Source organism: Sturnira hondurensis, unplaced genomic scaffold, assembly GCF_014824575.4.
Source record: "Sturnira hondurensis isolate 20B ecotype Veracruz unplaced genomic scaffold, ASM1482457v3 Scaffold0009733, whole genome shotgun sequence".
NCBI lineage: Eukaryota > Metazoa > Chordata > Mammalia > Chiroptera > Phyllostomidae > Sturnira > Sturnira hondurensis.
Window position 1 is genome coordinate 1,656,049 of NW_028082364.1, and position 24,892 is coordinate 1,680,940.

General features: G+C 52.7%; 1 protein-coding gene across 1 annotated transcript; it reads left to right on the forward strand.

The window, feature by feature from the left end:
* Positions 1-5,053: 5,053 nt before the first annotated feature.
* Positions 5,054-24,496, forward strand: GABRP (gamma-aminobutyric acid type A receptor subunit pi). The gene is made up of 10 exons (XM_037057756.1): positions 5,054-5,207; positions 8,105-8,198; positions 8,606-8,724; positions 12,797-12,864; positions 13,606-13,823; positions 15,863-15,945; positions 19,724-19,861; positions 20,338-20,490; positions 20,981-21,168; positions 21,928-24,496. The coding sequence occupies exons 2-10, from the start codon at positions 8,146-8,148 to the stop codon at positions 22,228-22,230; spliced, it is 1,323 nt and encodes a 440-aa protein (XP_036913651.1). The 5' UTR covers positions 5,054-5,207; positions 8,105-8,145; the 3' UTR covers positions 22,231-24,496.
* Positions 24,497-24,892: the final 396 nt, after the last annotated feature.

The following is a 24,892-nucleotide window of genomic DNA, read 5'->3' on the forward strand; positions in this document are numbered from 1 at the left end:
CTGCTGCCCCAGAAGCTGCCCCAGCCCCTGAAGAAGAAAGAGCCCCCCACCCTGGGGTCCTGGTTCTACCGGTTGTCCAGCCCCTCTGTCTCATAGTCTTGGACCCTTCCTCCACCTGGAACACCTTGACTTCCCCCCTCCTTCTGATACAGGCCTTCTGCACAGGGTCCCTCCTTCCCTGCTCAGCCCTGCTCGGTATCCTCAACACGTTAACAGGGCCATGCTCCCAGAGGCCTGTCTAAGCCAAGTCCAAGGGCACTTCATTCACTGGGCTTCCTCCTCTCCCTGGGGCTTCGTACAGAACCAATCACTTCCATCACCTGCCAACATGTGAACTTCTCCGAGCTACAGTTTCCTCATCTGTAAAATGGGAATAACAATACCAGCTCAGTTATTATAACTACCTTAGGTCAGATGCTAGTTAGGAATATACAGAGGAGGCGAGGCCATAGAGGCAGAAAGTTCGGGGGGAGGGAGGAATGGGGAGTGACTGCGTCGTGGGTCCAGGGTTTCCGTCTGGGGTGGTGAAAATGTTCTAGGACTATTGTGATGGTGGTGACGGCTGCCCAGCCTTGTGGATGAACTTCATGCCACCGAATTGCACACTTTTAAATAGGCATTGCAATGGTAAATTATGCGTGTTTATTACCGTAATAAAAAAAAGATTATAATGAGATTAAATGCAAGTTACTGAAATATTGATCACAGATCCTGGGGTACTGCGGGACCTCAACAGAATTTCATTTCCTTCCTTCCTTCCTTCTCTCTCTCCTTCCCTCCTTCAGACCACCATGTTGAACTGTACACAAAACGCTCCCCCACGCCCACCCAGGGCAGATGGCCTTTCTCCTTACACATCTGCTCTGAGATGCTGATAGGATAAAGCCGTGTGTTCTTCCCAAAGCAAAGCCTTTCCCATTGGCCAGTAAGAGACACTGTCAGGGTCTTCCCACTCCCACTGGTGACTTGGTATACTTCTTTCGCCGGCCTGGTCTGGCGTGGCTAAACCCCGGGACAGGACGCTGCCAGAGGAGAGGGGGGCCTGCTCTGGTACCGGGGCTCTTTCCACACCAGCTGCCATCCTGTGAAAATGAAGCTGATCATTGTTAGGAAGCCTTTTTCCCGGGGTCTGTCCCGTGTCTTCATGTCCTGGAAGCGGGGACACTGCCATGGTTCTAGACTGTCTTTCCAAGAACGTTTGTGCAGCAAATGTCCCCAGGAGGTACACAGCATCTCCCTCCAGAGCAAAGGGCAGGTGGGCTTCCTGTCCCGTCTGCTCAGGTGTCCGCTGCTGAAATGCCACCCACAGCGTGTGTAGGTGTCAGCTGGCCCTCGGAGGGAATTCGGGGTTGGCTCAAAAACTGTAGCACCTAGCAAGGCTCGGTGCGTATTTCTAGCCATTATTGTTCGCCTTTCTTTCCCACAAGGCTCTGGACTCCTTCAAGGAAGTCCGCATCTTTTATCTTTGTATTTCCCAGCCCAGGTATGAATAAAGGTTTGCTGAATGAACGGACGAGGGAGTGAATGCGTGAGTGGACGGATGAAGAGGCGCTTCTCCTCTGTTGTCCCAGCCATCTTCCTCGGCCCTGCTTCTCCCATCCCTGTGACTTTCCCAGCTCCTGACACCGTAGCCAATACTTCACCCACTGACCTTGCCAGCCAGCCAGCCACTTGCCTGGCTCAAAGCCCCTGCTGGAGACAAGGTGAGTGGGCTATGGACTTGAGCGCTGGGGGATCCTAGATCCTCGCCCGAGCCTGGTCCTCTTTCAGACCAGCCCTGCTGCCCACCCAACCTGGCCTTGTCCTCAGCCCTATGCCCACCTCCATGACCTAGCAGGGACCTGTAGTTCGAATGTGGGCAAGGCCCAGGCCCTCACACCACACACTGCCGGTCACCCTGGAGCCAGCGAAGGAGAGGTCTGTTTCTCACATTCACTCCCGCGAGGCTGAAAGGGGAGACAGAGCACTCAATAAGTGAATGAGCCACCCTTGAGAGCCAGTGCATTGCCTCCTTATATTGTTTGTCAGCCTCCTGAACAGCGGTGACAGCCAGCCTCCCCCTGACGTCACAACCCCCGCCCCCGTAGACAGCCTGGCCACACACTGTATACTGTGTACAAGGAAACTGCAAAACGGCGTGTGCTCCACTTACACTTTTGAACTGCAAACCACAAGTCACCTTCTCTGTAGCAATGCAGACGGGTTAGCCAGCTGGTACCCTGCCAAGGGAAGCTGGCGATGACTAGCCCCTTAACGTGAAGGCTTTGGGGTGAGCTTTTCACATGGCCGAGAGAAAGGGACATTCACCGAGCAAACTGAGGCGCTAAGTCTGTGACTCGGTGGCCCCAGATCCATCAGTCCGGGAATGTTTTAGTCTACGTTGCATCCATTTCACAAAGTTTTAGTGACCAAAAGGCAGCCAAAACAGACAGAAAACTGCACTGTACAGAAGTCTGACAACAACGAACCATTCAGCCAGACCTACAGTAAGAGGGGCGGAGTCAGCAGCTGGTGGAGCGGGGTCGTGCAGAAAAAAGTGGCCATATCTTGGAGTAGTATGTGACTCTGGCCACCACTTCTTCCTCTACAAAATGGAAATAAAGGAACACTCCTTGCTTGCTTCATAGGATGATAATGGGGCTCAAATACGATAAGGCTGAGGCACGTCAAAGGCTCCCCAAACTCCAAAGCACTGTGTAAACGTACAGCGTTATTATGACCCCCTCAGCACCCCGTATGCAAGGTGGTGGGGTCACCTGGAAAGGCACACTCGCTCTGGCCTTTGTTTTTCTAGGAGGCGAGGAGCCGTGCAGCTTAGGACACTGAAATGGGGAACCCGTGGGCCTTATGTCTGCCTAGCTGAACATCCCTAAATACCACTCAGCCCAGGCATCCTGAGACCAGAGGCCACACGTGGGAACAAGGCCGCCTGGGTGGTACACAGGATCCTGGGCGTTCTGGAGGCCCAGGTGCAAGGCCAAGGTACCAGGCCGCCCAAGACCACGGGAGAAGAACCTGACTCCACTGCAGATGCCCCACTCAGGGCACTCCTCCTGTTGCTCTGAAGTAAATCTAAGAGGACGCGGGCATTAAGTGGAAGCACCATTTGAAGCTGGGAGATATTGCTCCCGTTATTCCTGCTTTATTAACTTGAGCCTGGTTTTCCCGGGCCCCCAGGCATAATCAGTCCATTAATGTATGTACTGAATGCCTGCGTGGGATCGATACACAGCTGTGCAATGAAAACACTAACGGTCTGATTGGGAGGGTCAAATACAGGACAGATGCATGCTTGGTAGATAGACTGATTGATTCGTTGATGAATGGTAGGGGTAGAGATAAATGTAAGAGTGTAATAGTAGATGGAGGCTTGGATAGATTAGTACAAACAGGAGAAAATACAACATCAGGATGAAAAGAACAATGTATTGAGCATCTACAATGTGGCAGGCGAGTTATGCCAGGGAGTGTCAGATATTGCACCTGTCGTTCATGAATCCTTGCACTAACATCGTGAGAAATCATCTTTGCCATTTGTCAGACGAGGAAACTGTGGTCCAGAGGAGTTAAGCGACTTGCTCCAAGCCATCCCGCCAGGCAGCCTGTGTTCTTTCATCCAAGTCTCAGTGTTTGCAAGTCAGAAGGAACCCCCCACACGCTCCTACCTCCCAGCTCTGAAGTGTATCTGTTTCTTTCTAGCCTTTATTTTGTGTGGCAACATCTCGGAAATCCAGAGAAAACCCCCTAACCACTTCCCATTCACTGAAAACCTGAAGCCCGCTCCTCGGCCTGTGCTGTTCGGCCACCTTCCAGGCACCCAGGTGAAGGTGTGTCCCTTCAGGAGAGATCAAAGAGCTTTCTCTTCAGAGCCTGCTCCCCCAAACCAGATGGAAATGTTCCCGAGGCTGGCCCGGCTCCAGGGGCACACTTAAAGAGACTAGCACGGAGCCAAAGGCATCTCTGGGGTGTGAGCACCCGCCCGCCCCTCCGCCACCTTCCCACCTCCTTTCCCTCCTCTTCTCTCCCTTCTTGTCTTTCCACTTTCCCCCTCCAAGACGGATTGGGGGCGGGGCGGGGGGCGGGAGGGGTCTGGGCAGGAGCTGCAATGTCAGGAGGGCGGGAGGCATCTCTCCACCACCTCAGCTCCCAGGCCCCTCCCCTGGCCTCCCTCCCCAGCTCCCAGCTCTGGCAGGTGCAAAGCCAGGCCACCAGGTCATTCTTGTGCCTTCCCATGGGGCTGGAGCCAGGAGCAGTTTTTTCGGGCCACTGTTTATGGGGACAGGAGGTCCAGGGCTGGGTGAGCAAGCACCGTGGAAGCAGGTCTGTTAGGAGGTTGGGCTGGCCACGGAGATCAGGAGCTCCTGGAGGGACTTTGAGGGGGGGTGGAGGACTCCTCTGCGGGAGGATGGGGTGGGGAAGGAGGAGAGATCTAGCAATGTAGCCGAATCTCTCCCAGCGTCTGTCCCACCCTGGCCCTGGCTGCTCAGCCTCTATCCTCCACCCGCTTGGCCCCCATGGCTCTGTGGGAGACTTCCCAGCCAGAAAGCCTGTGTCCTTAGCACCTGCAAGTCTCTTTTTGCATAGACTAGGCTTCTGTCGGTCCCCAAAATGCTCTTACAACGAACAACCAGGAATTAGAATTTTAGAAATGGCGAAGTTCTATCTTACAGACGGGAAGCTGGGGACGAGAGCTGCGAACTGGCTTGCCCAAGGTGGTATATACTACTAACACCCCTTCCATTATTGTATCAGTATAGACCAGTGTCTTCCACATTCAGCCCACTGGAGACTCCTCCAGGCAGGGTGAGTGGGACGTGTACTTTATTGACTTTCCTTGGTCTTTGATCTTGCAAGTGTTTTTCTGTGGTCTGGGAACATAGCTGACACACCACTCAGGATCAAACCCCTGGCAGCCAGCAGTCCTAACAGGAGCTGGGCCATTCCCCCAGACAGCCTGGGTGGGCTCAGAGCTCCACCCAGGGGAGGGGCTGCAGGAGGCCCCGCCCACCAGCCTGCCTAGCTGGCCCTGCAGCTCAGTGTTTCCCACAGAGAGGGCCGCTCCACCAGAGAGTGGCTGTGTGCCAGCGTCCAAGAGGTGAGGGCCGAGGATGGGGTGTATCTTGGGGACCCAGAAGACCGTGCCCTGCCTGAAAGCTCGGCCTGAAGGCCTGAAGGACCTGCCCTAACGCAGCTTTGGCAGCTGCCTGGTAAGGGAACTGCTGGGCCCTCGACCCCATGCTTGGAGGAAGCAGAGGGGAGGGGGCAGGGCCTGGAATGTGCCGAGCACTTACTTAGTCTCAGGTCTCACCTTTGCCTGAACACCTGCGGAGGGCTATCCCATTTACAGGGCAGGGAGCTAAACCCCAGGAGAAGTCATACAACGTCAGAGCAAGTGGCCGAGCCTAGACTGAAGCTGCTCCTGGCGGACGCTGGGGCCACAGGGGTCCCTCTCTGCTCTGCCAACCAGGGCACCCACCACACAACTTGACCTTCCATGAGTTTCTTAAGGAGGACCCACGGCCATAATGACTCTGCCCTTCTCAACCCAGTCCCGGCTTCACTCTTGTTTCCTCTCCGTGGCTCTCTCTCGGTGCTGTAGCGGCCAGGGACGGGGAGCGGTGCCTGGGGAGAAAGCGGCTCGGGGTGGGGCACAGCATCTGTGGGCTGGGGATCCTGGGAGCGGGGGTGGAAACCCACCCCTGTGGGAATTACCTCTGCTTCTGAGAGCTCATCCACAGACAGGTGCCATCGGCCACCGAGGTGACTCTGGCCCTGTTCTTTCTGAGGGGATGCCAAACTGAGTGACCTCAGAATGACCCTCCAGTCGGCTCAGCCCCTGGGTGGCAGCCAGCAGGTGTCCTAGCAGGAGCCTGCACTTCGGGTCCTCAGAGTCACAGTGGGGCCACTGAGGTCCCTGTGGAAGACACAAAAGGGAGAGGAGAATAGAAACTGAAGTGTCCTGAGTGCTGTCTCTCCCCATTTGTCAGGTGGGAAAACCAAGGCACCAAGAGGGTAAATGTCCAGAGCTCTGCTCCAGTGACGCCTCGTTCAGCAGGGGAGCTCGTGGAGGCTTTGGGATGAGTGAATGGGGGAGGGCATGGGTGTCCCTCCACCGACCCTCGTACACTCGATGCTGGGACGGGGGAGAGAGACAGGGATCGGGAACATGGAATAAAGGGAGAGGTTGGGATATGGTCATTGGTGGACTGATAGCATTTTGTCTATCGCTGGTATTTCCGATGAGAGAGAAGGGCTGGGGCAGAGAAACGTGGCGGAGTGCAGAATCACCCGAGTAAGAAACTCGAACACGACTCGTTCTTCGTAAAGAGGACGTGTGCTGCGTAGGTGCAGGCATGCTGACCTTAGGAAATGCCTTGCAGGGTGACAAAGACAGCCAGGCCTGTAGGAACTGACACGGAACTGTGTCATTGATGCTGGGAGAGAGCCTGGGGCCTGGTGCCCTGGCGAAAAGTGCAGGGGTTGGCTCGCTGGGGTCAGCTCCGCCCCTCGCCTCCTTTGCCACCTGGGGCCCTGTGTGTCCTCTCTAAGCCTCAGCCTTCTCCTTGGACAGTGAAGAGAATGGTGGTAATACTCTCAAGAGTAGTTGTGAGGGTTCGAGAGATTCTTAGCACAGGGCAAGCCTGCATTCAAGTATTTTTTAAATGTTTGCTGTTCTTACTAAGGCAAAAAGTAAATAGCACAAATGCATGCTACCACCCCACTTTACTTTTTCATTTGTTTTCATGTGAAGATTTGCATATGTATAAATATACAGGCATATACATGATAAACAGCTGTTAACAGTGGTTATCTCTCAGAGGCATGAAACTGGACAGAAGTGAGGGAAGGATTCCCATTTTTGTAATAGACTTAAATTTTTAGAGAAGTTTTAGGTTCACAGCAGCATGGAGCCTCACAGAAGCCAACCTTCCTCGTTCTCACTTGCTCAATCTATTGACTCCTGGAGACTTACTCTTTTTTTTAAAGATGTTATTTATTTTTTAAAGAGATAGGCCGAAGGGAGAGAGAAAGAGAGGGAGAGAGACATCGATGTGTGGAAGATACATTGAGCAGTTGCCTCTCATGCGCCCCCATCTGGGCACCTGGCCTGCAACCCAGGCATGTGCCTCGACTGGGAATCAAACCCGTGACCCTTTGGTTCACAGGCTGATGCTCAATCCCCTGAGCCACACCAGCCAGGGCTGGAAACTTACACTCTTAACTTGATACATTTCTATCTGGTTTTCATTTCTTCAATGACCATGTGTTTTTTTAAGTAAAATAATATTAGTTAATGAATAGCTGGATCATGGCCGGCGCCCCAAGAATGACTAGATTCTAGAGCGTGGCCTGCCTGGGTACAGCCCGAGCCCCGCCTCTAACCACCCCACTCTGCTGTCACCAGCATGACCATGACTTGTCACAGGCTGTCTGCTGCTCTCTCAGAGGGACACCTGACCGCAGGTCCCACAGCCGGCGAGGCCACGCCTACCCTATCACGCCTACCCTGATGGTGCTGGCCATACACGGTGCTCAGTGCTCACCACACCAGCCAAATGGCTTTGGAGCATCCCAGGGGCAGGCCTGGGAGGTGGGAAAGTGGCCATGGCCTTGGACCACAAAGGAGGCAGCCAGCCTGGATCCAAAGTTTCCTCTGACATTCACCAGCGCAGTGCCCTTCCCACGAGCCTCTGCTTCCTCCTGGCAATACAGGCAGGTATTTGGAGTTTGGGTCCAGACTGCCCGGCACAGTCAGGGTTGGGGTGTATAGTTTGGGGTGTCCTTCCTGGCGAAGTCAGGACAAGGACAGAGTAAGGTCGCTCTTAGGGCTAAGGACAGGATGGACCTGCTGCAGTTCTGGTGCTGGCGAGCCGCCCTCCAGCCTTCACTTGGGTTGGATTTCAAACATGACGCTCTAAAAGGATCCTTTAAAAATGAAATCCTTCTGGGGAGGCAGGTGGGAAACATGCGCCATAGCTGAAACTCATGGAAAGAGGCCTCTCCCCACGCACGGTGGGGAAATGCTGCCACTGACAATTCCCGGGCCGAGAGGGGTCGAGCCTTTCAGGCCGTCCACCTCCCACCTGCCCACCTGTTTTCCCAGGTGATTCCTCTCCGGCGCCCCTGCACAAGCGGCTCATCATCATGAGACGCAGTCTCCCCTTGACCTTCGTGTGTCTGAGTCTCTTCGCTGGAAGGTGAGCCTTGCCTCCCCACGGGGGCCTTGGTCTGAATTGCTTTGCGTCTGCAGACACGTGTGTGGTGGGAGAGGTGGTGGCCTCCGGGCTCCGCAGCGTGTCACCTCCCTGACGCACCAGGACAGTGCAGTGTTCTGCCGTTGGCTCTGTCTGGGAGACTCACATGCCCCAAATGGCTGAGAATGGACAAACCCCTTCTGATTTGGGCGGAAGATGCTCAGAGGGTTCCCAGCTGATCACAATGTGGCAAATGGGTGGTAAAATGGAATGGGACGGGGATCTGTCCATCCGGCAGCCACTGCTGGCCCGTGGGCACGGCCACACATGTGCAGGCAAAGCCCGTGTTCGTGCGCACGTGTGATTCACGCATGAACAAGTCTGTGCGGACGAGCTGCTTTCTTTTCCAGGCTGTGCGCCCGGGGCAGTCGGTTCAACGTGGAGGTCAGCAGAAGTGACAAGCTCTCCCTGCCTGGGTTCGAGAACCTCACTGTGGGCTATAACAAATTTCTCAGGCCCAATTTCGGTGGTAGGTCCTCTTTTTTTTTTTTTTGTCCAGGACATCAATTCACAGGGCAAGAGCAGAGGAGGTTTCTGTAGGGTTAGCCGGTCCTTCTTTCCGACCGGCAGCCTGTTAAGGATTGGCAATGATGGATGAGCGAAGCCGCCAAGGGCCGCTCACACCCCTCGGAGAAGGCACTTTGTCTCCCCGCCTGCAGATTAAAAAAAGACTCCTCCCACCAAGGTTGCCTGGAGCCGCCCAGAAACCTCACATGCTGCCTGCCTTCTGCCCCCAGTTCCAGCGCCATTATTCACAGGACATGCCGTCTCTCCTCTCCCCAGGCCTGTCCTACCTGGTCTTCCTGCCTTCAGCCTCCCTCCTCAGGGCTAACCTCCACTCTTGCCACCTGGATCACATGCCTGCTGGGTCCTTTGCCTGCTTGTAACACCTGCTGGTGTTCCAGGATCGTCAGCATGGAGCCCCAAGCCCTTTGCGTGGCCTGCCAGGCCCCAGCCCAGCCTCTGCTGTCTGCCAGTCTTAGTCCACCCCCCTGTGCCCTCCGCACAAGTGTGCCCCGCATGCTCCCTGACCTCCTTGACCTCCCTGGCCTCCATGGCTTTTGCTGAGGTCACTTATCTGCCAAGAAAGGCTTCTTCCAACTTGACTCCTGGTGAAATCCCAATTTTCTTCCAGGTCTCAGGGCAAAGGCTTCCTCCTCTGAGAAGCCATCCCAGATTCCTCCAGGCCCCCTCCCCTTTCTTCACACTCCATTTGGAATGGACCTCCCAACCCTAGCCGTTTCCTGGTGGAACTGTCACAGTCGCCAGTGCGATGTCTGTCTCGGCTCTAGGCTGCGGCCCCCTGGGGGAGTCTTACTTTATCTACCTCACTCCCACCAGCAGCAGTGCAGTGCTTGATATATAGGAAGTTATTAACATTTGTTGAAAGAATGAGGCCAGAAGGGAGGGCATGAGACCAACCACACACTTCCGTGCAGGTCTCAGGCCCCACTTATAAACTGCGAGATTAAACCAAGGTGGTCTCCAATGTCCCATTGCACAGGGCAGGAAGTAGTGGGAAGAGCCTTAGACTTGATCAAAGCTGAGTTTGGCCCCTGGCTCTCCTACTTGGCAAACACTTTAGCTTCCCGAGCCTCAGTTTTTCTTTCTGGAACAAGGGGACATATCCCCCACCCCCTACTCCTCCTCACAGGGGGGACAGAGTTCAGGAAAGAGTGTCCACGTGAAGCATCGTCCCTGCCGAGTCGTCAGGGCCAGTCTGTTTTAACCCCATTCCTTCCTTCTCCTCCCAGCAGGGGCTAAAATCCCCTGGTCAGGCCTGGGAGGGTGGGTTAGTCCAGGTCCCCTGAGAAGCAGACTGAGAAGGGACCACCTGTCCAAGACACCCATTTGGGCAATGCAGATGAGGAATATGGGGCGAGAAAGGGGGGAGCTGACGAAATGTTAGGTTGTCCTACAGGGCTAACCCTGGGGTGGGGGTGAGAGGGAGGTCAGGTGGGGGTGTCTTAGCAGTGGGGCTCCCAGTGTGCCCGGAGAGGCTCCCTGGGAGTCTGGGGGCTGAGGTTCCCATCAGAGGAGTCTCCCACCCCCGGGCCTCCCAGGACCAGCCTGCCTCAGCCCCTTAGTCACAAACGAGGCTGCGATTTCAGAGCACAGCCCCCAGGCCGTTTGCCAGTCACACCTCCATCAGTAAGAGGTCGGAAGCGTATTGTTCACGGCCACACCGTCAGGATTTGAGGTCCTTACCTTAAGGGACCTAGGGTAGGGGGATGCTTCAACCTCCCCTGGTCTTCCCAGCCCCAGCTGAACACTAACAACAGGTGTGTGAGTCTGCGCACCCTGGGTGGTCCCCCATCAACATCTCTGCCTCCCAAAGCCCAGTTAGGCTGGGGTGGGACACTGTCCCTCTTGCTGCCTGCTCACTGGTCAGTAAGATGCAGAGTCCCTGGGTAAGGGGCTCATTCTAGACCTAGAATGGACCCAAGGGGACATAAGACCTGATCCCCCTGGGGTGAAAATGGGGCAAGGGGTCCTTGGTCCCAAAGCACAAACCCCCAGCCCCCTTTCTGATGCCTTTTGGCACTTCGGCTCCTAAAGGAGCCTACATTCACAGGGCTGCCAAGGGTCCCATGGAGGGGTCGTTGCTCTCCGCAACGTCTGTCCACCCAGGTGCTAGCACCCCAGGGTCCTTAAGAGACAAGACCTCCATGGGACGTTTCCGGACTGAGCTAGACTGGAGGAGTTAGCAGCACACCCTCGTGAACTTCATCCAGGGACCGGCTCTGACCTCTTTCCTGGGAGAAAGCTGCCCTCTGGTGGTGCAACGCACTTTTGTTAAGTCAAGGGGAAGACAGAGCAAGCTCCAGCCCACAAAACTACCTGCTGAGGCCAGGCCTGGATGGAACCACGTGGAAACAAACTAAACAGACACACAGTGCATCGGAGTTGTGTTTTTCACTCTCCATGTGCCTCGGGGAAAGCAACTCAACTGACCCACGGCCCACTGGGTTCCAGGCACTTAAAACAGTGTGAACTTCCTGGCCCATTCCTTCCTGGTAGGCACTAGGAGCTCTGTTTTGCAGGCGAGATGCTGTAGCACAGAGAGGCTTAGCAATTTGCCCAAGGTCACACAGCTATGAAGTGGCTGGTGTGGGATCCAAACATTAGGACTTCAGCCTTCTCTTCTCGGTGCTGGACGCTGCTGCCCTGAGGGTAGACGGCCCCTCAATGCGTCATACTCCATTGGCACCTCCCCCGGTCTGTCCCCAAAGATTTCCTTTTTTCTACCAAGTATTAAGAACAAGCATTAACGTCATTATTTTTCCATTGCATTGGTTCTGAAATTTCATTTCCAAATCCCTACCCGTTTTCTATAGCTTGGGAATCCTTCGATGAATAATTAGGTTGCTTTGTATGAATCTCACCGATTAGATGTTTTTAAAGCTTCCTTGGAATCCTGCCTCTCCTGTTCCCGGTAAATGCATCATCACAGTCCCCTGAGGCACCCTTTTATTTATTGCAAGTGAATGCTACCGCATGTACTAACCAGGGCCGTGAACTTGTTCCTCTTCCAGAATTAGCTAGGGTTACGGAAGGGGGTGGGCAGGGAAGGGAAATGCTATCTACTGAGCGGCAGTTACTACGTGACAGATGCCATGCCCAGCTGGGCAGGCACTGGATGTGTGTTCCCTCGTCCCCTCCTTGCAAAGAAGCCATCACCGCCTCATCTCCTTGGGTGCCCTTGGCCTTCTCCCTACTTACAGGTGAGAAAAGTGCAGTTCTGACAGCTCTGGTAACTTTCCCCAGGTCACCAAGCTGAGCCCAGAGTCGCATCTTTCTGACTCCCGGGCTTCCCGTCCAACATTCCAGTCTGGGGAAACTTCGCTGGGCTGGCCAGGCCTGGCTTCCAGGAATGGTGGCTCTGAGGCCTCGGTCTCCAGAGCTGGGCCTGGCCCTCCCGGGAGGTGGCCTGTCTGCGGAAACTCCAGAATCGAGGCCTGAGAGCCACATGGCAGCCTGAGTCGGGGAGGCTCTGAAATTCTGAATAGCTTGGGGCTCCTGAAGAGTAAAGAAGGAAAGATATTGGTCACAGGTTGGGGAGAGCTCAGCCGTGAGCATCTGGAATCCTGTCTTGTGGTAAATTTACTTGGCCGAGGGGGGAACGATACCCATGCACAAACTCCCAAATCTCAATTTCATGTCTAGATAATTAGTCTCCTACCAACACCATAGGAAAAGCCCTCCAGGAATGAAGAGGGAAACACCATTATACCCTTTAAAATACACTACTGCCCCAATGTAGGGCAGTCTCTCATTAAGCTAACTATGTAGTTGTGCCCGTTTTTCATACAAAAGAGAGGCCCAGTCCACACGCTGTTTCCTCCTGAGGGGGGGAGGGTAGAAATTGAAATCGTACTTTAGATACTAATGGAGCGTTTAAAATTTCCCATCAGGTAAGTGTTATTTTGCAATTTTTGTGTGTGTGTGTGTGTGTGTGTGTGTTTTGAAATGCCAATGAGATATTAGGAAACCTCGTTACCGTTGCCATGTCAGTCTTTCTGGTTTTCCTTCAACCTTAGGAGACCCGGTTCAGATAGCCCTGACTCTGGACATTGCCAGTATTTCCAGCATTTCGGAGAGCAACATGGTAAGTGTGGCTCCTGCACCTGCCACCTGCCGGGTCCCTCTCCTTGTGATTTACAGGGAAACAGGACAGACTTACGGCCCTCCTGCACTCGGAAAGGCAGAAGGTGGTGGGGACCTAACCAAAAACTCAAGACACTGGGAGAGTCTTATAAAATAGATTCAAGGAGTATCAGGAAGAAAATGGATTCAAAGGCCAGGAGGGACGGTTAGTGAGGGTTAAAAACCGGGGAAAAGAATGAACATGTTGTGGGGAAGCCAGAATAGCACACGGTTCCTCACAGAGCCGGAGACAAGCTGGCAAAAACCAGCAGTCACATAACTGCTTCCCACCAGCCCGTCACTTAGGAGAAGACGCTAAGGCCACGTTGACGCTGACGGCAGCTCGCCAAGGGGCCCCACTGTGCATTCAGGTTAAACCCAAGACCACCGAAACGCGTAACTCATAAAAACCTTCCATAATTTGCTGGGGGCCTTTTCGACCCAGGGCAAGTAAGTTAAGGCCCTGAACATGCGCCTGGAGGCTTCCCTTTTGCCAGTGGGAGTTATTATCTAGAATAAATAAGGTGCTTTGTTCACATACAGCTCCAGATCATCCCCCCAAGACAAACTTTATTCACCGGTGCCTACTACAATAGACTTTCGTACTTGACCTCCCTGGAGGTGGGGAGGGACATGAGACTCGACCCCTTCTGATTTCGGAATCTCTCTCGTCACCTGTTTCTCCCCCTGGCTACTCTACCAGGACTACACGGCCACCATATACCTCAGACAGCGCTGGACGGACCAGCGGCTGGTCTTCGAAGGCAACAAGAGCGTCACCCTGGACGCCCGCCTCGTGGAGTTCCTCTGGGTGCCAGACACTTACATTGTGGAATCCAAGACGTCCTTCCTCCACGAGGTCACTGTGGGAAACAGGCTCATCCGCCTCTTCTCCAATGGCACAGTCCTGTACGCACTCAGGTGAGCAGGCACCTGCGACCCCAAGCTGAGAGGCCAAAGGTGGACGAAGAGGCAGAGATTCTCACGAGCGCTCCAGTAGCCACACCGAGGTCCCCCTTCCCACGCTCCTGCCTTCTCCCCTCCTTGTCCCCGTGCCAGAAGGGCCCGCCCTCCATTCAGTTTGGCTCAATGACATCAGCAGCAGGACTGCTCTGTGCCAGGCCCCGTGCTGGACACAGAGGACACAGAGGGAGGAAGGCATTGTCCCAACTCCGACACAGGAGCACAGGGAGTCCAGGGTGCGGGGCCCCGAGCTGAGGGTGTAGGCGGGGGGTTTGGGGTGATGTGTGAGGACACTTTCATGGGACTCTGTGCTGACTTCTAAAGAGCAAAGAGGTTAGCAAGGGAAGAAGGCAGGGAGCAGCAGGAGCCCACAGAGATGGCCATACCAGCACCTTCCCTTTCCTGGGGCGCATGGGGCTGGGGTAGCCCCAGAATGCGTCTCTCCTTGCCCCAGTCATTTTTGTGCAGAGAGTCAAAGTACAGGACCTCAAGGCCTCTGCTGCCTGCAGCCATGGGCTTCCCTTTGCCCCTTCCCCAAATCCCCGAGGCCAAATGATCCTCCCAACCTGTTGTTCCTCAAGGCTCCAGTGGACTGGAGCAGCAAAGGCTCTCCGTAGTGCCACAGAAGAGACGACCCACTGGGGAAGCGGCAGGGGCTGGGGGGCGCGGCAATCACCTCTGCCTGTGCAAACGGAACACTCCCAGAGGCCAGGGGAGAAGGCTGGAAGCCAGGTGTCCTGGGGCTAATCTTTAATCCCTAAATAAGAGGCTGAAGCTGTCAAACAAAGACCGAGCTAACTCAACATGTGGATTCCTATATTAGTGATCTGATCCTCCTCGGCTGCACTGAATTTTGCAAAAATTAGCCAAAACCCTGACTCCTCTTTCAAGGAGCCTAGTGAGACCTCTCCCTCCACCCCAACTCCCATCCACACTGACGCCCCCCTTCCCCGTGTTCCCACAGATGCATGTGCAGGTGTGTGCGCGTGTCTGTCCGTGTCGTGGCACATAACACATCTGCCACGCACAAGGCTTACAAAAATGGGTGGTGGTTGACCGTCTGGCTCTAGAGTCAGACAGATTTGGGGGCAAGTCCCTGCTCGGTCCCTTTCCTGCAGCCTTAAGGCAAGTTACTTGACTCTCTGAGCCTCAGTTTCCTCAGCAGAAGCAGGAGAATAATTAGGGGTCCGACCTCATAAAGCCGTTGGAGAAACTCAGAGATGATCACACGAAGCAGTGAGCCCGGGGCCTGGCTCGTGGTCAGTCAATTGTTATTCTCTCTCTCCCTTAAAGAAGCGGGCACCACGCCATCACCATTTCCACTTTCCCAAGCGCCCAGCACACTGTGTAAATCCATAAATGCGCTTCATAAAAGTGCGTGACACTGAAGAAAAAGGAAGGGCAAGGTCTGCCGATTGAAGTCTCCACTGCGAGGGTTTAGCTGATGCTTAACTGAACATCTCTGATGTTGGTCCCCCATAGCCGCAGCGCCTGGTGCTCTTCAATGCCCTCCACTTCCTCTGCGTGCTGCTGCCCCGGGAGGCAGGGACCTGGGGAGCTGTTCAGTCTCCTACCCGGGCTCCAGCCCCAGCTCTGCCACCGAGAGCCTAAGGCAGCCCCGACGTCTGCTGTCAACGGTGAGGATAGTGACAGTGATCTCCGTTCTGGCTCCTCACGGTTTGCCATGAGGAGGAAATGTAATAAGTGGATACAAAAGCACCCCAGACAAGCAGATGAGTGATTCTGTTCTGCGATACTGTGGGAAGTTTGCCTCTGAGCTGCCAACACTCCAACTTCCTCCACTCCGGGTCCCGGATTTAACCGAGGGGCACAGGTGTTGCTTAGCACAGGAAACCTCAGGGACGCTTTGCACGCAGGTTCCACGTCCCACATTCACCGTAGGACCCAAGGTGAAAGTCCTCCGGGAGTGGCCCTGGAAGGGGCCTGCGCACTTTCTGTGGCACCTAACACTTTTGAACCCATTCTTCCTTCCGCAGGATCACGACGACGGTCGCGTGCAACATGGACCTGTCTAAGTACCCCATGGACACCCAGACGTGCCAGCTGCAGCTGGAAAGCTGTGAGTACCCATCCCACGCGCCCCTGAGCCAACTGTCCGGAGTGACTGAGACCTTCGGATTCACCAAGAGTGCGCTACGGACGCACAGTGGTCTTTCTTTCCTTGGCGTCGATTACATCCGATTCGGCCCTTCTGACCGTACAGCCAGAGAAACTTAGAGACGCTCACAGACAAAACTTCCAAAATGATGTCTTTTGGGCAAGACCACTGTGCATTGTCATAAAATATTTCCACCAAAGGCTGGACAAGCCAGCCAAGGAAATGGGGGTCACTAGGACTGGGAGTGGGACCCAGAATCTGCTAAGGCATAGACATAGCAGAAAGGGCACAGCAGAGATTAGAAGCTGGCAAACATACAGAGTGACCCCGGACATCCGTGGCACAGCTGCTCTCAAGTTCTGAAAGAAATGGCAGGACATATAGGACGCTTAGCACCGTCCCGCCAGCACGCAGGCCTCTAGACTGCAGCCTGAGAAGCTGCTCCTGTGAGGAACGAGCGTTTGCCCCGTGCCAGCGTGTGTCAGACGGCATGGCTGAGTAATCGCCATCCTTCCCTAGTGAACTACTGGGAAATGCCCTCCACACTTGGGAACGTGGTACCTGTGGCAGGTGTCCCGGGGAAACAGAGCCACCGACCGGAGTCGCTGGGGAATCGAGGCGTGGCCTGTGCGAGGAAGAGACGCTCTGATCAGGTGCTGGGGACCAGTGGGCCCTCGAGCACGCGAGTGGCCGACGTGTAAGAACACCACCGTTACAAGGCAACGGTCATTTTTCAGAGGCAGGCATTTAATTAAAGACTCAGACAGGCAGATTAATTACCTTATTGATTAAATGCGTGCATAACCTTCTGGAAGCAATACAGCTGTTTGGGGGCAGGAGAAAGCTGGAGGTTATCGAGACGAGAACTCATTTTCAGCCCCACATGGCAAAAGTAATTGCCCTGCCTGTGTGGCTGTTCTCCTGCCGAGTCCCAGGAGTGAGATTCCTCCTGGAAACTCCGGTACTCCGTCTGCACGAACACCATCCCTGGCGAGCAGAAGATGCTTTCGCCGCAGGTTTATTAGCAGTTATTTGGGTACAGAAACCTCTCCAAGGGTTTCATCCTGAACGCCATCCCCAGAAAAGAACTGATACCATCCCACAAAGCAAACTGTCCAAGGAGGGGCTTGAATGACTCACTTTTATATGGATAGATATAGATATAGATATAGATATAGATATAGATATAGATATAAATTTCTTTGGGCTCCTAGGAGTATTTGGACAAGCTTCAGGAAATTTGGGGGTGCTTCTAAGGGAAAGCCCATAGAGAGTTTTTACCCGGAAACTCCCCCAGGGGTCATGGCTACTTCCCTGCCCTTGGATGGAAGTTCATTGCTTCTAGACGGCGGCTACCATAGCTAGGACGCCGCAAAATGCCAGTCCCAGGCCTGGACCCCCGTGCCCCACAGGCTGGGGAAACACAGGCCGTGTGGTTCCGTGTTTCAGATCTCGGGTACCGCAATCACGGGGCTTTCCCCATCGCTGGCTGCGTGACTCTGGGTGGGGAGCGCTGACATCTCTGTACCTCAGTTTCCTCAGGAGTAAAGTGGAAAAAATAATAGTGTCTGACTCAAAGAATACTTTTTTAATAGCTTCCTTGGGGTGTATTTACATACCAGAGATTCCTCCCCATTTTAAGAGTACCGGTCAAAGATGTTTGGTGAGTTTGCCGCATTGTGTGCCCACGGCCACATGGTATTGTGAGAACATGTCTGTCGCTCACAGAGACCCCTTGTGCCCATTTACGGTCCCTTCCGCTGCCACCACCAGCGCCCAGGCGACCGTCAATCTCCTTTCTGCCTCTCTGATTTTGCCTTTTGGGGATATTACATATAAACAGGATCAAGACAATACGTGGCCTTTTGCATGTGGCTCCTTTCGCTTAGCGTGATGCTTCTGAGGTCCATACNTATAGATATAGATATAGATATAAATTTCTTTGGGCTCCTAGGAGTATTTGGACAAGCTTCAGGAAATTTGGGGGTGCTTCTAAGGGAAAGCCCATAGAGAGTTTTTACCCGGAAACTCCCCCAGGGGTCATGGCTACTTCCCTGCCCTTGGATGGAAGTTCATTGCTTCTAGACGGCGGCTACCATAGCTAAGACGCCACAAAATGCCAGTCCCAGGCCTGGACCCCCGTGCCCCACAGGCTGGGGAAACACAGGCCGTGTGGTTCCGTGTTTCAGATCTCGGGTACCGGAATCACGGGGCTTTCCCCATCGCTGGCTGTGTGACTCTGGGTGGGGAGCGCTGACATCTCTGTACCTCAGTTTCCTCAGGAGTAAAGTGGAAAAAACTAATAGTGTCTGACTCAAAGAATACTTTTTTAATAGCTTCCTTGGGGTGTATTTACATACCAGAGATTCCTCCCCATTTTAAGAGTACCGGTCAAAGATGTTTGGTGAGTTTGCCGCATTGTGTGCCCACGGCCACATGGTATTGTGAGAACATGTCTGTCGCCCACAGAGACCCCTTGTGCCCATTTACGGTCCCTTCCGCTGCCACCACCAGCGCCCAGGCGACCGTCAATCTCCTTTCTGCCTCTCTGATTTTGCCTTTTTGGGATATTACATATAAACAGGATCAAGACAATACGTGGCCTTTTGCATGTGGCTCCTTTCGCTTAGCGTGATGCTTCTGAGGTCCATACATGTTAGCCCATGTATCAGCACCTTGTTCCTTGTTACTGCTTTATTCCTCGTTATTCCATAGAAAGAATACAAGCAGGACAAAGCCTCTGGCTCGCTTCCGCCTTTCATTTGAGCTCTGATGGGTAACACAGCCGTGGACATTTGTGTCCCAACCTTTTGCTGGACACAATTTGGTTTCTCTTGGGCAGACACTTAGGAGTAGACGCTGGATCAAATTTTATACACACACACACACACACACACACACACGACCCACCCCAATTGCAGAAAATGGAAACGGTCAGCCTAGGACATCTAATCAATGATGTTGTAGTAACTACGTGTATTGCCAAGCAAGCACTAGACTTATTGGGGGGATCACTTTGTAAGTTATATGACTATCTAGCCACTATGCTGTACCCCTGAAACTAAGATAGCACTGAATGTCAACTGTAACTGAAAAATTAAAAAAAAAATTCAATGTAAGGAAATGAAGAAAAATAGAAATGTCTGCCTTGAGAGTGTGTGAGAACATTAGAGAACACACGTGTAAGGGACTTAACGTGAATATTTACTAAAAGGCAGTCCTTACTACCGTTATCAACTCTGTTGGTAAAACTGCTTTGAGATTTATCAGACATCTGTGTTTGTAGACATCCATGAAGTGGCTGGCTGCAGGGTATTTGGGGGTTTTGTCTTTTCCGCCCACATGGAAGTGGGAACAGGCTGATTGTGCCGTCCCTGGAAACACTGCCGGAGTCGTCCGACTGTCCTGTGGGGCATAAATGTTGTGTGTTCGCGTATGTGTGTTCAATAAATATTTAAATGGTGAGAGAGGCCACTTCTGAAGGCTTACCACCTACCAGGTGTATGTAGCTTGCCCTGAACTGGTTCTGAGTTGAAGGCACACAGCGCCCTCGCAGGCCATCTCGTTCTGAGCAGACACTGCAGGGACACTTGAGAGACTGGGCCAAGTTTTACCTGGAATCAGCCCTGGACTTAGCACCAACAAGATGGTGCTCCCGCTGTCTACACAGCGCAGCATGGTCCAGGCCCGCTCCACCTGCCCCCTCCTCGCGCTGACCAGGCTCCGTTTCACCTGCCAGGGGGCTACGACGGCAGCGACGTGGAGTTCAGCTGGCTGCGCGGGAACGACTCCGTGCGCGGGCTGGAGAACCTGCGGCTGGCTCAGTACACCGTACAGCGCTATTTCACCCTGGTCACCAGAACGCAGCAGGAGACAGGTACCGGGCGGGACAGACTGCGCAAGCGCAAAACGGCTGGGTCCGCGAGATATCATTTCGTTTCCACTGACGTCTCCCTCTGGGGCCCAGGGGCCCCTCTGCAGTGTGGTGGGGTGGTAGGGTTTGGGACTGGCACTCTTACCTGCTCCTCGCCCAGAACTGGCATGACTCCCAAGGGGCTCAGCGTCTGGTGAGGGAAAGGACCAGGACACCAGCAGTTATGATGCTGCAGGTAGAATATGACGGAGAAAGGCACGGGGAGAGGATCATGGGTGGGGGTCATCAGCACCCCCTTAAACCCCACTCTACACACCAGCATTTTCTTAAGTAAAAACCACAATGGCAGCTTGTGATTAACTCGGTTTGGGTGAATGACGTAATGTGACTAATATGCGCAGCTCAATTAACCACCCCACGGGGAAACCGCTCTGCCCTAGGAGCCGGCATCATTTCTTACCTTTCGTTTGCCCTCTCAGGAAACTACACGCGATTGGTCTTGCAATTTGAGCTTCGGAGGAACGTCCTGTATTTCATTTTGGAAACCTATGTCCCTTCCACTTTCCTGGTGGTACTGTCCTGGGTTTCCTTTTGGATCTCCCTCGATTCGGTACCGGCCAGAACCTGCATTGGTGAGCAGCTCCAACCAAAGATTGCTAAGAACTGGGTTATTGGGTCCTCCCCGCCGCCTCCTGTTCGTCTCCCAGTGTTTTCATTAATAGTCACAGGGCAGTGCCAGGAGTTGGTTTCCTGAGAGATTCCTTCACAGAGAGAAAGAAAAAGATACAGAGACACTGCTCTGGCTGTAGTGCATTTGTAAGCTTATATTTTACAGTGACAGAGAAGGGAATATTGAGCCTAGAGGGTCTGTTGTCAGTTATTTTGCATCCCGAACACCCCCGTCCAATGAGAAGACAGGGATGAAACATTTACAAAACCCTGTCACGCATCTCTGTACAAAATGGACCCATCACCCCTGTTCCAGAGGGGCACGGGTTTTTCAGAATGACGTAAGTTCCATTCCTGAGTCCTGTCCGCACTTTGCCAAGTCCCACGTCTGCTGGCCTACAGTGGAAGGTTCACTGGCCCCTGACGAGGGAACACGGCCCCATGTTTTCCCAGGAGTGACCACCGTGTTGTCAATGACCACGCTGATGATCGGGTCCCGCACTTCTCTTCCCAACACCAACTGCTTCGTCAAGGCCATCGACGTGTACCTGGGCATCTGCTTCAGCTTCGTGTTTGGGGCCCTGCTGGAGTATGCCGTCGCCCACTACAGCTCCTTACAGCAGATGGCAGCCAAAGACAGGGTAAGTGTCTGGGGCCCTGTGCCGGGCAGCAGAGGTGACGGGGACCTGGTCCCAGCCCCCAGGGATTCCCTTTGCTCCAGTGACCCTCATCCTGGTCCTGGTAGCAGCTTCTGGAAATCAGGACACCCCTTGAGAAAGATTGTTCTTTTCTCCAAATCCTGGGAGACAGCGATACATTTAATTTTCCAGCAGAAAATAACTATGTTATCCCCATGCAACACAAAAATCACAACCACAAGAACAAGCATCCACAAAAACCCACTATTAAACCAAATTATTATGATCCGCTGCTTACAAGTTTCAGATGAATACATATTTACTCTTTAATTCTTTTGCTGCGCCGTTTTTTTCTTAAATTACACAAATCGCTGGTTCGCTGGAAAATGTATGGAAAAATCACATTGTGATAAATTTCTGGGTTTGCGTGTTTTTCTGGAAAGGAGGCTCCGCTCTCAGAATAATACGAATGGCCATTGTCTATTAAGCACATGGATGTAGCGTTTAGCAGATAGCTCTGCATAGCTAGAGTGGGCGATGGTATTTTTCTTCCCCACTGTACGAGCTGATGACCAGGGGTCAGTGCCTCCAGGCAGGACGCCGGGACTGCCAACTCTGGCTAACCAGCCAATTTCTGACGCGCTCAAGGCCACTCTCTATCAAACCTAATTATGCACTATTTAGGCCTCAAAGTGTATAAATACCCACTCATTTATTTTGCTGAGCCAACCCTTCCAACTAACTGGCTTGTCTGTGAACCAGGAGATGCCGAAGGAGGTGGAAGAGGTCAATATCACCAACATCATCAACAGCTCCATCTCCAGTTTCAAACGGAAGATCAGCTTTGCCACCATTGAAATTTCGGGGGACAACGTCGACTACAGCAACCTGACAATGAAAACCAGTGACAAGTTCAAGCTGGTCTTCCGAGATAAGATGGAAAGGATTGTTGATTATTTCACCATTCAAAACCCCAGTAATGTTGATCGATATTCCAAACTACTCTTTCCTTTGATTTTTATGCTAGCCAATGTATTTTACTGGGCGTACTACATGTATTTTTAAGAGTCGGTTGAATAATTTGTGTGCCGTAGGACTTCAGCGGGACAAGATAATGATGTGAATGGTATTCAGGCCGAGTGTGCACCCCAACCCAATGCTCCTATAAGTCACAAAAGCAACAATTGAGCATTTCTTTTCAAGGAATGGACCCCCACCCATTATTTAAGCTTGTAGGAGCCCTAGCATTACAAAGTCTTGTCATAGAAATGTCCATCCATTTTTTTAATCTTTGCAAAATCCATGCCCAGAGAGCCCAAGATTACAGACCTCCCCAGGGCTGGCCAACTGCTTGGCGACTCCCCCCGTTTGTATTGATTACCTCGTTTAAGAAAAACTGAGAAGGCCATTACGGGCCTTGAGAAACCCTCAGGGGACACAGGTTGCTTCGGAACTGATCATACACGCTATTTATTAAAACTCTGCAGTGCGTATAAAACACCTTGGTCCTATTTAAGGAGCAACATTTTCTCATTTTTGTTTTTGATTAAAATGAAATGCGGGCCTAAGTCGATGGACCAAGGTCACTGTATTAACTCAATACCGAGAGGAGTTTTTAATATAGTATTTAATACCACGCCAGAATTGCCCCCCAATTCCGATAAGGGTTACCATGGAAAAGTCCAATGTAAGTGACGAAACGTTTCGTGGGTCAATAACCTCACACAGAAACCCCTTGTTTCCAAGGCATAGAATGGCTTCCCCAAACCAGAAGGGCTCTGAGGCTTCATTCCCCGCTTGACGTGTCTTATCCCTTTACCAGTATCCGACACCGAACCTCAACCTCGCTAGAGCCCTTTCCCCAAATCGGGGATGGAAATGGAAGCTGTTGTATTTTCCACCTTAGTTGTGGGAGTCTGAGTGCGGAACGTTGCCGGGAAGACTGGCAGCGTCGAGTCCGTTTCTCTCTGCTCCTCTTTCCCAGCCGCAGAGCCTCTGCATCCTTCCGAGAAGAGCTTTGGTCCCCATGCTCTGATGACCAGGAGTGATGCTTATTAGCCAGTGACCTGCGTTTCCTGGGAACAGGCAGTGCAGCACCAGCAAGCCTGGCTGTGCCCAAAGCCCCGATCCCTCTAGCTGAGCTGCTCTGAGCGGCTTGGCCCTGTGCCCTGAACTTTCTGTGTGACAAGAGGACTTGTTACAGAATCTATGTTCAGGCTGCAGGTGAACCAGCCCCTCTCACCCTAAAATCAGAAGAACACGTACGCACCTCTCCTTGCCCCTTGGCCACGCTCAGCCACGGCAGCATCCTGAGTGGCCATTCGTGAGTGGTCTGTGATAGAGGCTTCTGGTTCAGTCTCAGCCATTTGAAAGAATCTTGCCGTGTTTCATTCTTTAGCTTCCTTTTCTAGTAAATGCAATGCCTTTTCCCTCCCTTTCCTTTCCTTTTAGAAAGAACCCACAGCTTGGGCAGATTGTCTCTCTCCTACAGTCCCCTGCACCACAAACTCTCATTCTTTTTCTCATTATGGTACGTCTCCCGATTTAGTTCCTGTGGGTTTGATCACCTGAGCTTTTAACAAAGTGTCTCTAATGGGAATGGGGTTGCTAACAGAGGTGGAAGGTAGTTGTATGGTTCAACTGTATTTGTGATCTTTAAAAAAAAAAGATTTGAAAGGAGATCTCTTTCCTGGAACCCCATACAAGATATCATATGAAGAACACTGTAAATCCGTGAACCTGTGAAATAAATGTACCACATTAGCTACCCACCAAATCAAGTGGTCATCTGTAGGATGAGTGTTGTAACAGCCCGTTTGGAAAAGGTATATGTTGTAGAACACACTCAGTGGGCTCACACTCTTCTGTCCTCATGTCCCCCCACCCCAGACAGTACAGCACACACACACACACACACACACATACATACACCCCTAGACTTTCCTGCCAAGGAAGGTAACCACTGGTCATACAGACAGTCAATGTCCTTCTCACATTACTGCCTCACGACACTCGCCTTGCAGTGAGGCCACCGGGCCCGGTGCTACCGAAAGGCCCAGCTCTCCAAAGTGCCGCCGACGCCCTCCCAAGCCTTCTTTATTGTTTTGAAATTCTCTTTTGTTTTTGTGGAATGAGATTTTTATAGTTTGAGGATACACTTTGGGGGGAAAAATTCTTGGATGTTGTATCATTCCGGACTTGAAGTGGGCTACAACACTGGAGTTCTCAGTAAAAACTCCTAATATCTTCTATCTCTTCCCTAGTATCCTACCTACCCAGATCAGTCCAAGACTCACTTTATTCAAAAACAGTTACTTCTAGGGTAAAAAAAGATAATAAGACTAACCTCTTGATAAGCAAGGCTAAAGGATAATGTCTACCAGGGTTCAAGAAGAGTTTTGTGCAAGGAACACGCTGTTCTTCCATGCACTTGAATAAGTGAACTGGATAAAAGTAAACAGACAAATGAACTTAGACTAAGTGTCGTTTTTCAGAAGGAAGAAAATGTGAGAGTTATGGAATGCAGTGGGATAATGAAATAGTCAGATAAATGGCTCATCTCCACCCAGAACTTTCCCACAAGCACAGTGAATCGTCTCGGCCCTCTGATTTTGCCGTCCACGTGCCTGAGAGCAGAGGGCTCTGCTCTGCCGGGCGATCCTGGGAGGCCGTGGGTGCGGGGAGACTCCTCAGGCCGCAGCAATCCCAGTACAGCGCTGCCTACCAG